Raw genomic sequence first — 13,016 nt, 5'->3', positions numbered from 1 at the left:
TAGTCGCAAAGCGCAGACGATGGGACGGGGCATCAGGGGTAGTCACCGTGGGAGAAGTTAGATCATCTTTAATTCTAGCACCTGAAGCTATACACGGGTTCGCTTTATCAGTTTCATGGGGCTGGTGGACCCGTTCAGTAAAGTGACAGCCATGCAATACCATTTCATAACACTTAGTAACTTAAAAAAAAAACTTACGGAACACACTCTTGAACTGATTAAAACCCAAATCCACTAAGACTCAAAAATCAGAAGCCATCCACATTTAAACTAATAGTAAAAAGTCTGGAACCGTTTAATACTCAACGTTTAAATGATCCATCTCTAGGAAGGGATACCGGAAATGATTTTCAATATCTCCAGCCTGTTAGTTGAACTCTGTATAATAGGGTTGGCCAGCAGAGAACTGGGGGGTTTAGGGGGTGGGGGGGTCAAGCAAAACCAGAACACTACGGAAAAAAGTTCCGTACAGGGTTGGCAACTTCCACACATGATTTTTGTCAGGTAAAAGTGAACTGTGAGAATTAAATACTCATCTTTACATATACACAAGTTATGCCGTGAAAGCATATTGGTTTACAAACATATAAAAATACTTGTTAACTAGTCTGATAAGAAAATAATGTATAAAAGTATATAGCAAAAACATTTAATCATCTCTGGCCCTGGAAAGATCATTTCCATTTTTTTTTATATTACATCAAAACAGAACAAAACAAAAAACCAACTACAGTTTCAGTTTTCTTGACTCCCTTACCCAGAAACACTTGCATCAAAGGAAGACAGACAGGCATGATTAGTTTTCCCCTGACACAGATATGAAAACATCTTAAAAAAAAACCAAAATGGCTAAGTCCAGAATGAGCCCAGGTGTTTGGCCACAAAGTGTTTAACAACAAGAACAATAATACAATAGCAATAATAATAGTAATAGTAGTAGGAATAGCCCCACAACTGTACTGGATCCATAAAATAAATACAGTAGACTATCTTGTGTTTTGGCCACTGGAAAACCAAAGCCGCAGCATTACCAGGTCTGAGACCCTTATTTTTGCTGACATAATTCAGTGTGTTTAAGGCAAAGAAGTTGAAATCAAAATTCTAGTTGATGGGGAGGAAGAGAAAGCCAAATGGCATTTGGTTTGTCTCAAAGAACTCTTTAGGCCCAGATTAGGATGAGAGTAGATGATGTGGTGGTGTCAGAAGTTACGAAGGAATTATTTCAGAGAAGTTGACTTCACCTTGGCAAACAATTTGGCTCCCAGGGCTGCTTCATCTATTTGATGAGTAAAGACTTGCGTAAACCCTGAAAATTATAAAACTTTTTTTTAAGAAAAAAAGAGGAAATATGTGGTTTTAGAGAAGCAGCCTTAGTGTTTTGTTTTAGTTTGTCCTGAAAAATGGCCAGAACATCTTCAAGGACTGGATTTATCCAGCTTCTTCGACTAAGGCTAACCTGGTGGCTGTATGACATGCATGTCTAAGGCTAAAAAGATACCCAAAATGATGTAAACTGGAGGGAGGAAAGGAAGGGTTTTCTGGCAGTCGAGAGCTAGAACTCATGGGATTCTTAGAAAATGACACAATGGCAGCCTTTCTTGTCTTTTTCTTTCCGTGCTGGTTCTGGCGAAGGAGGACATTCTTGCTCTTGAAATTTTCTGCGGACAGAAAAAAACACCCTTGAAATTAATTGCGCCTATAGTAATAATATTACCACATGTCCATGTTGTACACGGACTGCGTCCAACCTGATTAGCTTGTATCTCCCCCAGTGCTTAGTATAATGCCTGGAATATAGTAATAATATTACTACAGAGATCTTTTTTTTTTTCTGAGTGAGAATTTTGCTCAAGTAAAGTGCACAATTTAATAGTTTTCTGTGCTCTCACAACCTAGAGTGCCTCACCAAGGTCGACAAATGCCCAGCTGTTGTGAGCTAACTCATGAGATTATTTTAATCGATAAAAAATAAAATCTAGGAGACTTATGTCGCTTAGGTCGATTTAGTTTCACTCAAATCAGTTCTCCGTTAACACTTGTAATATTTAACTCTTATCTACCCCAGTGCTTAGAACAGTACTTGACACATTGGAAGTGCTTTAACAACAACAAAAAAAGGCCTAATTATTTTGAAAACCCTTTTGCCTCCAGACTATAAAGCTCTTCAGGGGTTAGATTTTGTGCTTGCCTGAAAGCACAACAGAGAGGAAATCAAAACAGAAATGTCAAAAAGGCGGTGATGGGAACCGTGTTTTGAGAAAGGGGTCTCAGGTGAGTTCAAGTGCAATCCGCCTGGTCTTTTTTTGCTTCTTTGATTAAAGGAACTCTTGGTTGATTGTTGGTTATTTTCTTCACTGGAAGGGAGGGCTGAGGGTGCCCAGGGGAGCTCAGTGGTGGGGACCCGGGACGGTGAAGGGAAGTGGCCCCCAGTTGAACCCTGGCTCCTTCCCCTGCTCACAGGGCTGATTGGCTGGAGAAGCACAGCCCCAGGAGATGGGTTTCCTCCAAGCTCCCTCGGGGTTGTTCGCCTGCCAAACAACACCGTTCAAGAAAGATCTACCTGACTCTGCCAGAACACATGGATTTGAAGTCATGTGGCCTAGTGGATAGAGTGTGGGCTTGGGAGTCAGAAGGACCTGCCTTCCAATCCCGCCCGACTCTGCCGCCTGTCTGCTCTGTGACCATGGCCAAGACACTTCACTTCTCTGTACCTCAGGTACCTCATCTGTAAAATGGGGATTAAGATTGTGAGCCCCTTGTAGGGCTTGGAATGTGTCTAACCTGAGTAGTCTGTATCTACCCCAGTGCTTAGCATAGTGCCTGGCATATAGTAAGCGCTTAACAAATATCATTAAAAAAAAAAAGGCCAAACCCCTAAAAATCACAAGCTTCAGAACGGAAAGAGCGATCATTCTTCCAAACCACTGTATAGCTGGCATCTTCCTCCTGTCTCTGTATAATAGTAATGATAATAATAATACTGATTGTATTTGTTAAGCGTTTAACTATGTGCCAGGCACTGTACTAAACGCTGGGGTGGATACAAGTAAATAGGGTTGGACTTAGTCCCTGTCCCACATGGGGCTCACAGTCTCAATCCCCATTTTACAGATGAGGTAACTGAGGCACAGAGAAGTGAAGTGACTTGCCCAACGTCACACTGTGTCTCAGAGCTGGCTGCTTCCCAGGATTTCACGTAGGAGGGTTGCTGTCGTGTGACTGGACCCGGATCCAGAAAGTAGAATTCTGGGGTCCCCAAGAACATGATGAGAAGGGACAATTACCCAGGGATTTTGGTTTTCAGTGGCCTTCAGCCATTGCTCAGTTCTGTTGAAGCTCCTCACGGTCCCGCATCAACAACAAGCGTTGAATAATATCTGTTTTCCTTTTTCCACTTAATGCACAAAACCTGAAGCTAAAACCTAGTGGACTACGTTCATGAAACTGGAGTTTTATTAAGAATAATAAAAATGGCATTTGTTAAGCGCTTACTATGTGCCAAGCACTGTTCTAAGCGCTGGGGTAGATACAAGCTAATCAGGTTGGACACAGTCCCTGTGCCCCAAGGGGCTCACACTCTCAATCCCCATTTTACAGATGAGGTAACTGAGGCAAAGAGAAGGGAAGTGACCTGCCCAAGGTCACACATCAGACAAGTGGCCAAGTGGGGATTAGAACCTACGACCTCTGACTCCCAAGCCCGTGCTCTTGCCGCTAGGCCTTGCTGATTCCCGAGCTTCTGGCCTACCTTATAACCCTGACGAGCTCATGGAAAGCTTGGTCTACATTCATTCTAATTTTGGCTGACGCTTCCATATATGTGACTTTTAGTTGTCGCGCTAGTTGTTGTCCCTCTTCCTGTGTTACCTGAAATTGAAAAATGAACATCCAGGTTAGAGCTGAGGCACGGTCTTCGGATTAATAAGAGAAGCTGTAGGGAAGATTGTCTCTCGTGAGCTCATAATTTTTAAGTCAATTTGAAAATGCATGCGAGGCCATGTTCCTTCCTTGCAACCAAGTCATCAGGCTTTTCCCAAGTGCTCAATGCAGTGTTCTGCACCTAGTTAAAGTGCAGTAAATACCACTGATTGATCAGGCTACAAATAATGGATGCTGTACACCTGTGTTAATGTGGTCTGAACAAGTCACCGACCTCTCTACCCCTAAAGACTAAAGCATTCTTAATCAATGGATGGTATTTACTAACCGCATGGGAGAGGACAATACAACAAATTAGCAGACACATTCTAATAGGCCATGCTGCTAATAGGGAAGCAGTGTGGCCTAGTGGAAAGAGCATGGGCCTGGGATCCAGAGGACCTGGGATCTAATCCCAGCTCTTCCAACTGCTCTGCCAATTGTTAGCTGAGTGACCTTGGGCAAGTCACTTAACTTCCCAGTGCCTCAGTTTATTTCCTCAACTGGCAAATGGGGATTCAACACCTGTTCTTCCTCCCAATTAAGACTGTGAGCCCTATGTGGGACAAGGGCTTAGTCTGATCTAATTGACTTGTACTTACCCAGCGCTTAGAACAGTGTTTGATACATAGCATGTGCTTAACGAGTACCATCAAAGCAACATTTCCTGTCCATAAATGCAGCAAACCCACAGGCTTCCCAAGTACATTGATGACCCCATAGGTCTAACCACCAGGAAAATAGTTCAATGATGTCTCATGGAAGCTTCCCCTCCACCTTAGAAGAGATACTTTTCAAAGCCCAAAAGTGAGCCATTCAAGCATGATAAATGGCACATTGATCTTTGGATGTTATTTACCCTAATGATGGTATTTAATAAGCTCTGAGCTAGACACAAGCTAATCAGACCAGACCCCCCAAACCAGCCCAATAATAATGATGGTATTGGTTAAGCACTCACTATGTGCCAAGCACTGTTCTAAGCGCTGGGGTAGATACAAGGTTATCAGGTTGTCCCACGTGGGGCTCAGAGTCTTAATCCCCATTTTACAGATAACTGAGGCACAGAGAAGTTAAGAGACTTGTCCAAAGTCACACAGCTGATAAGTGGCGTAGCTGGGATTAGAACGCATGACCTCTGACTTCCAAGCCTGTGCTCTTTCCCCTAAGCCATGCTGCCCAATGCAGGGCTCAGATTCTAAGGGGGAGGGAGATCATGTATTTCATTCCCTACTGTCAGATGAGGAAACTGAGGCCTGGTGTAATTTAATGATTTGCTCAAAGCGACCCAGCAGGCAAGTGTCAGGGCTGGGAACGGAACCTTGGCCTTCCTGCTCTTTCCACAACACCAAGCTGCTTCCACTATTGAAGGAAACTACTCAAAAGGAAAGTAAAAATCAAGACTGGAAACCTGCAGCTTCATTTTCCCACAAGACTTTCCTCAGCCAGCTTTACTGGTTGTCTTTCTTCTTGGTTCTCACCAACGAGATAAACGAACACTTTGAGGCAAACTAACTCAGGTCCTTCACTCGAGATAAAATGAGACCAAGCTCATTTCAAGGATGGCAGGGGGCCCCGAGGGATGGGGGTGGAGGGGAGAGAGGGGAGGAATCATCCATCTACATAAAAATAATACACCACTATGATCTCAGACCTCACTGGTTCATTGTTATAAAAAGGCCGGCATAAATCTATGCAAGTTTTTTCCAGGAACCAAGGTCAGAAAGAACTGGACAAATCACTCACAGTGTGAAACAAAAACATCAGCGGTATATAAAGCGGCTTTGTGAACCCCGAACAACAACATATGGCCCAATTAGATCTAATGACTTCTAACAGCAATTCTGCAGCCAAAGCTAACAAAAAGGAAACATAAAAGGACACCCCTGTCTGGGATCACATGACAAAAACACACACAGGGGAAAGGCTCTGCGTTTTCTAAGCCAGAAATCCACAAGGGACTGGGGGCTGTACAGAAAGTCTAGACTCAGTTCACACACACAAAACCCAAATTAATAAAAAAAAATCTGCCCAGATCCATGAAGTAATCCCAATCTACCCAATGAACGCCTTTCAAGATCAGTTCACAGAAATTGGGGGGACAGGAGGATATTTGGTTCGACTCTCTCTGATTTTTTTTTCTTTCAGGGCAAGATGGGTATCTTTTCGTGGTCTAATATTGTCACAATCTAGACTCATTAAGAAAATGCCAGATTAATAAATGCCCTTATTCAAAAAAATCAGAGAAGGTTGCTTTGGGCAAAAGACATGTGCTGTTACAAGAAACACTGCTTACATTTCTGAGAAACCTGATAAGATGATCTCGAATGACCTCATAAAATTAATTGCAAAGCTCCCAACTGAGCACTGATAGCAAAAGAAGAGCCGTATTCCTTGAAATATCGATTCATCTTTCTTCGTGGCTACTCCAGACTCCACACTTCACTCAAAATAGCCTGCAGTCACTCAAATTCACAGTGTGCAACAGTCATTCACTTGCATGGGGTAAAAATATCTGGCTTCCTCCTGTTCGCCCATACTACAAAAGGACACCAAATCCAGTTAATAGTCCATTCCGAATTTGAGGGAGATAGATGAGGGTTTAGAATTCTTGGGCAACTTGGTTGCAGAACTGCCGCAAGAATAATCATCAGTAACAAAGAGCTCCCCTGATTTTCAATTTAAACACCAGGGGAAAGGAAGCTATTGCATTCAACTGCCCAAAATTCTACAAAAGGAACTCTAATTATAACCAGCTTCAAGAGCTCATCCAAAATCATTTGTTAATTTGAAAATCTTTAAGAAGAACTATTTTTAAAGACTGGAATCAATTAGAGAATAAGGCTGCTTTAGTGCTGGGAAAAATAAAATGTCAAAAATAAAAATAACCTTCAAAACAACTGCTCCTTTTCTTCTTCTTCCCCCCGCTGCTGCTTCTGGGATTTAGGGCAGGTGGGGCTCCTGGATGCATCTCTGCCTGCTGCCTGTAGGCAGTGGCGTGGACCGGAGTACCCCAGAGTCACTGAGATTGGGGTACCTAGGCTTGTTTTATGTCAGCTACTCTCGACTTTAAGCGTCCAAGCTTAGAATTTACGCTGGAGAGGAATGGGTCTGTCGTACTGCTGTTTTGTACTCTCCTGTGTGTCTCTGTTGTTTTATTATACTCTCCCAAGCCCTGCACACAGGAAGCACTCAATACAGTGGTCTGCACACAGTAAGCACTCAATAAATACGACTGACTGACTTGAGCCAACCGGAAGTTTGTCCTAAAGAGAAACCAAGGGTAGAAATATGGAAAAGTGGCCTAGTGGAAAGAGCGTGGCCCACGGAATCAGAGGACCGGGGTTCTAATCCAGGCTCTGCCAGTTGCCGGCTGGGTGACCTTGGGCAAGTCATTTCACTTCTCTATGCCTCAGTTTCCTTATCTGTAAAGTGGGGCTTCAATGCCTGTTCTCCCTCATCCTTGGACTACGGAATGGCCCCATGAAGGAGAGGGACAGTATCTATCCCCAGCTCTTAGAACAGCACTTGACAAAGAGTGTAAGTGCTTAACAAATATGATAATAATAATAGCAATGAAAATAATCTTGGGGGAAGGGAAGTTGTTGGATCTCTGATTTGATTTGCTATTTTGAAATTCTTTATTGTCTACTAAAATACCACTGGGGATGGAGGTCTTGAGGGGACTTTTTAATTGTTTTGGGGTTTTCTTTTAATGGCATTTGTTAAGTGCTTACTACATGCCAGACTGTTCCATCCAAAGAGCTACCACATTAATACAAGCACTTAACCTTTCCCTCCTTGGTTACCTTATCAGTCTCCTTGCTGACCTCCCTGCCCATACCTCTCCCCGCTTCTGTCCATACTTCGCTCTGCTGCCCAGATCATTTTTTTAATTATTATTTTTATGGTATTTCTTAAGCACTTACTAAGTGCCAGGCACTTTACTAAGCACTGGGGTAGATACAAGGTTGTCAGGTTGGACACAATCTCTGTCCCGCAGGGGGCTCAGGGTCTTAATCCCCATTTTATAGATGAGGAAACTGAGGCACAGAGCAGTGAAGAGACTTGCCCAAGGTCACTCAGCTGACAAGGGCGGAGCTGGAATTAGAACTCAAGTCCTTCTGACTTCCATGCCCGGGCTCTATTCACTGGGCCGTGTGCTTCTACGAATGTTCAGGCCATGTTTCCCCACTCCTCAAGAACCTCCAGTGGTTGCCCACCCACCTCCGCAAGAACCAGAAACTCTTTACCATCGACTTTAAAGCCCTCAATAACCTTGCCCCCTCCTACCTCATCTCACTGCTTTTCTACTACAACTCAGCCCGCACACTTTGCTCTTCTAAAGGAGGTTCTTGAGGAGTAGGAAAATAGGGACTGAACAGTTTAGTATCAAAATGATATGGGCAGCAGAGTAAAATATGGAGTGAAGCGGGGAGAGGCGGAAGGTAGGAAGGTCAGCAAGGAGGCTGATGTAGTAGTCATTGCAGGATAGGATAAGTGCTTGGATTAAAGAAGTAGCAGTTTAGATGAAGAGCAAAGTTCAGTACAATGAGGGAACAGGTTTCCCTTGCTAACTATCTAAGTTAAGATTCCTAATTTGGTTGCCCAAGACTTCTGAGGCAAACGGAGATATGGATTGCATGACTCTGGTCACCCCCCTCTAAATGGGATTTGCTTTGTGATGGTCAAAGTCAGTGTTCCAAGCTCCCCCTTAGCACCAGGAAGATAACTAAAAGTGGCCCAATGTGCAAAGTTCATCTTGACCTACTTCTGCTGCTCTTCCTCCTTAGGTTTGATGCTCCAAAAGAATCACTATTTCACTAAATTGACTTCCCTCGCTCTCTCCACAAATTTCTGGCTCACTGTTCTTAGAGGCTCTGATAAATGGAAAAAATCACAATGATATTGAGAGAAAAATGCATTGCACAGGACAGGATCTTAGTGGTAGGAAGTGTAAGGCAAAAAAATGAACGTGAGGTGCAGTGACCTCCTACGCAGTCATTTCATCTTTGCAATGAGGACCCTCGAGGGCACATGGAGTTGGGAGCTTGATAGGGCAGGAAGGGGTGAGAAGACAGACAGTCTGAAATGATTGGCTGCAAGCTGATTGGGGGACAGGGACAATTTTGTAGACAGAGACAAGCCCGGGTAATCAGAATTGGGCCATCCCTGAAGCAAACACGCTATTCACAATATTGTTCATTCATTCAATAGTATTTATCGTGCACTTACTATGTGCAGAGCACTGTACTAAGCGCTTGGAATGTACAAATCAGCAACAGATAGAGAGAGTCCCTGCCCATTGATGGGCTTACAGTCTAATCGTATTAAGCAGGGACACTCAAAATGGTGACTGGAAGAACCATTGTTGGGAAAAGAAAGTTGACCTTCAACTACAGTTATGAAAATACCAATTATTTAAAGTTCTTCCATCCATGCCAGCTTCAGTGACTAATCAGAAATCTACTTCTCCCCATCATTTAAAGAAAGAACAGGGTGTTGGAGATTTTCAACTCTAATCAGAATTTTATATTTTCCTTAGTATTCTCCTCTTTCTTGATAGAGAAGAATCACGTCTATTGGCCTAGTGGAAAGAGCACGGGGTTGGAAGTCAGAGGTTCCGCCCCACCTGTTTTGCAACCTTGGGCAAGTCATTTTAAATGCTCTGTGTTTCAGTTACCTCATGTGTAAAATGGGGATTAATTCCTATTCCTCCTATTAAAATGAGAGCCCCATTTAGGACAGGGCTTATGTCTACCCTGATTAACTTGTATATATCTCAGCATTTAGAACAGTGCTTGGCACACAGTAAGCTCTTAACAAATACTATAATAATAGTAGTAATTTTTATTATTTCACAAGGAGATGCTGGGAACCTGAACCACACAACTCAAACTGTGCATTCTCTCACAATATTCAACTTATAACAAAGAAGATGGTTTAATAAAACTAAAGTTACAATTCAGAACTAATGCTGTACCTCCTCCAGTATTCCATAATCACTTCCATTGCAAACGTGCAGTAATACTAACAGTCTGGGGGGAAAGGGTAAAAGAAGTTTGTCAGCTTTTAAAACTGTCTGCAAAGCAGCGTGAAAAACATAATCAATGGCATTTATTGAGTGCTTACTGTGTGCAGAGCACTGTACTGAGCATTTGGAAGAATGCAATAAGACAGAGTTGGTAGTCACATTCCTTGACTAAAATGAGCTTACACTTAGCAAAAGAACTATTTTTTTTTCCTTTATTTCTCACCTGGAAGTATCTTTTGGCACTGTACCATCGTCCCGTGTCACCAACCAAAATTTAAAACAATCAGGATTTATTAAGCAGCTATTGTGTGAACGATATTATACTCAGTCCTTGAGAGAGTACCACAGAATTAGCGGACATGATCCCTGCTCTAAGAGAGCTGACAATCTAGGCAGGCGGTGAAATAAACTGCAGATGAGGCAGAAGGAAAAAGGGATATGCAAACGGCATCCAACTCAGGTGACTTAGCAACAACTATTATTTCAATTTTTTGATTGTTTCTTACCTGTCTTTGATGGTCAAGATCTGCTTTGTTACCAACTAGAATCATTGGAAACTCATCACGATCCTTCACTCTGAGAATCTGTCTTTGAAACTTATATATTTCTTCAAAACTAGAAGAAAATCCACACACACAAAAAGAGAATCAGCTGACCAGAATTATCTTAGAGCACGTGTCAAAACATAACAATGAGCAATTCACAGAAGTTATTTTGATTCATAAAGTCGTGGGGAATTTCCCCCGCCCCCCCTCAAGAAAAAAAAAAAAGGCGAAGTTGTGATACAGGTCTGAGTAAGAAACTGGAAGTGTTAACTGCATTATTGACATTCGTGTAAATTGATGCAGAGAATGAACACTATCCAAGTTAAAAAAAAAACACACTCTCGATAGCCACATGATCTCTTGCAGATCTCTTGGGATAACAGCTTCCCAAAAAAGCTCCTTTTGGTTTGATGAACATACGTTATGTCAAGCACTTTAGGAATAGCTTTGTTGGTCGGTGGAGGAGGGAGGACGACCGAGCCAAATTCCACCCCTCTTAGCCAATATGCCTAAGGCTAAGTTAACTCCTTTCTTTTCATTGTACATCATTAGATATACTCATAATATCGATCATAATGATAGCACCTGTTGAGCACTTCCTATGTGCCAAGCACTGGGGTAGATACAAGTTAATCGGATTGGACACAGTCCCTGTCCCTCAGGGGGCTCACGGTTTTAATCCCATTTTACAGATGAGGGAACTGAGGCCCAGAGAAGTGATGTGAGTTGCCCAAGTTCACACAGCAGACAAGTGGCAGAGCTGGGATTAGAAGCCAGGCCCTTCTGACTCCCAGGCCTGTGCTCTATCCACTCTGCCATGCCAGAAAGCAGATGGCAGTGAGATAACTTTTGTCTAGTATTTTTGCATCCTCCAGGTCATCCCACTGGCCTGACCCAGAAAGGGGGAACTTCTGGGAAGTGTGGTTCCTTGGCCTCTAACCTTCCAGTTAACTTTGTGAGGAGGGAAAAAAAAATGACAGCTTATGGACACGCACCAGCCTGCTTGTAGTCTCTAGGTTTTGTTTGCTTCTTTCCCATTTTTTCTAGCTACATCTGTCATTTCTGTATGTGTTCCTTCCCATTTCCACCTGGCAGTCAGTGAAGAACCCAAGACTATGGCAGAGACGAGTGTCTAACTCAGTGGTGAACAAAGGTAAGTGGCTGAACTCCTGACTCCCAGGCCTATGATTTATCTACTAGCCCATACTGTTTCTCTCAGTAAGCACCCTAGTCACTGAATACTTCAAAGCTCCTTGTGTAAATCAGCTTTAAATCTCTTCCAGGTCCTCAGATGTTCCCGAAAGGGCTAGCGGAGGCTATTCCTAGGGGGGCCTATTGCTGGAAGGAAGTTAGGCACAAAATAGGGCACGTCTGCCGGCTAGAAGCAGCATGCTGAGAAGCAGCATGGCATAGGGGCTAGAGCACAGGCCTGGGAGTCAGAAGGTCATGGGTTCTAATCCTGGCTCCAATGCTTCTCTGCTGTGACTTTGGGGCAAGTCACTTCACTTCTCTGCGTCTCAGTTACCTCTGTAAAATGGGGATTGAGGCTGAGAGCCCCACATGGGACAGGGATTGGGTCTCACTCAATTTGCTTGTATCCTCCCAAATGCTTAGTACAGTGCCTGGCATATAGCAAGTGCTTAACAAATACCTCCATTATTATTATTATTATTAGTCAGTCAGTCAGTGGGGCAATTGTATTTATTGAGCATTTACTGTGTGCACAGCACTGAACTGAACACTTGGGAGAGTATAATATAACAATAAACCACAAACCTTGTCCACGAACTTATAGTCTAGAGGGTGAGACAGACATTAAAATAAATAAATTACAGATATGGACATGACTGCTGTAGGGCTAGGAGGCTAGAGAATTCTGTTCTCTCATCGGCACTGCCTCCAACTGCTGCTCATAGATGTGTCTGCTCATGGTAAGGTGGTAGGATGACCTAGCCGAGAGCCAGTCAACCATATTTACTGAGCATTTACTATGTGCAGAGACTGTACTAAGCACTTGGGAGAGTGCAATATAACAATAAACAGAGCATTCCCTGCCTATAACCAGCTTACAGTCTAGAGGGAGCACCAGACCGGTAGTCAAGAAACCCAGGCTCTAGCCCGGGCTCTATCATTTGCCTGCCATATGACTTTGGACAAGTCACTTCTGCATACCTCAGCTTCCTCTGCTGTAGAACGGGGATGAAATATCCACTCTCCCTCTTGCAAACGGTGAACAAACCGGGAAAGGGCCCGGCAGACATCTAAGGCAAGGTGCTATTCTACAACCTCTGAGTTCCAGAGAAGAACACTGGATGTGAGCGTCTCCCTCGACAACAGGTGATACACCAGATCAGGGCACAGCAAGGTTACTTGGGGAAACGGGCACAGAGAGAAGTGCTGTTCCATACCACAGAAATTTCCCTAGCCTAACCAACAATCTCCCTGTTTGCCATAGAGGACCAAGCAAGGGCCTGGTTGTCCAAGGGAAACCTGTTATCGCTACTGAATCTAAAGTCAAG

General features: G+C 43.4%; 1 protein-coding gene across 1 annotated transcript in view; it reads right to left on the bottom strand.

The window, feature by feature from the left end:
- Positions 1–264: 264 nt before the first annotated feature.
- Positions 265–13,016, bottom strand: part of RRAS2 (RAS related 2) — a 93,418-nt gene continuing 80,666 nt past the window's right edge. The window contains exons 4-6 of the mRNA XM_039911658.1: positions 10,459–10,567; positions 3,749–3,867; positions 265–1,658 (exon numbers count right to left, since the gene is read on the bottom strand). Coding sequence (XP_039767592.1) covers positions 1,571–1,658; positions 3,749–3,867; positions 10,459–10,567 — 316 coding nt within the window. The 3' untranslated portion in view covers positions 265–1,570. The remainder of the gene's footprint in view (positions 1,659–3,748; positions 3,868–10,458; positions 10,568–13,016) is intronic.

Source organism: Ornithorhynchus anatinus, chromosome 3 (genome assembly GCF_004115215.2).
Source record: "Ornithorhynchus anatinus isolate Pmale09 chromosome 3, mOrnAna1.pri.v4, whole genome shotgun sequence".
NCBI classification, from domain to species: domain Eukaryota; kingdom Metazoa; phylum Chordata; class Mammalia; order Monotremata; family Ornithorhynchidae; genus Ornithorhynchus; species Ornithorhynchus anatinus.
Note: the sequence above shows the minus strand (reverse complement) of the source record. Positions and strands in the feature narration are given on the sequence as shown.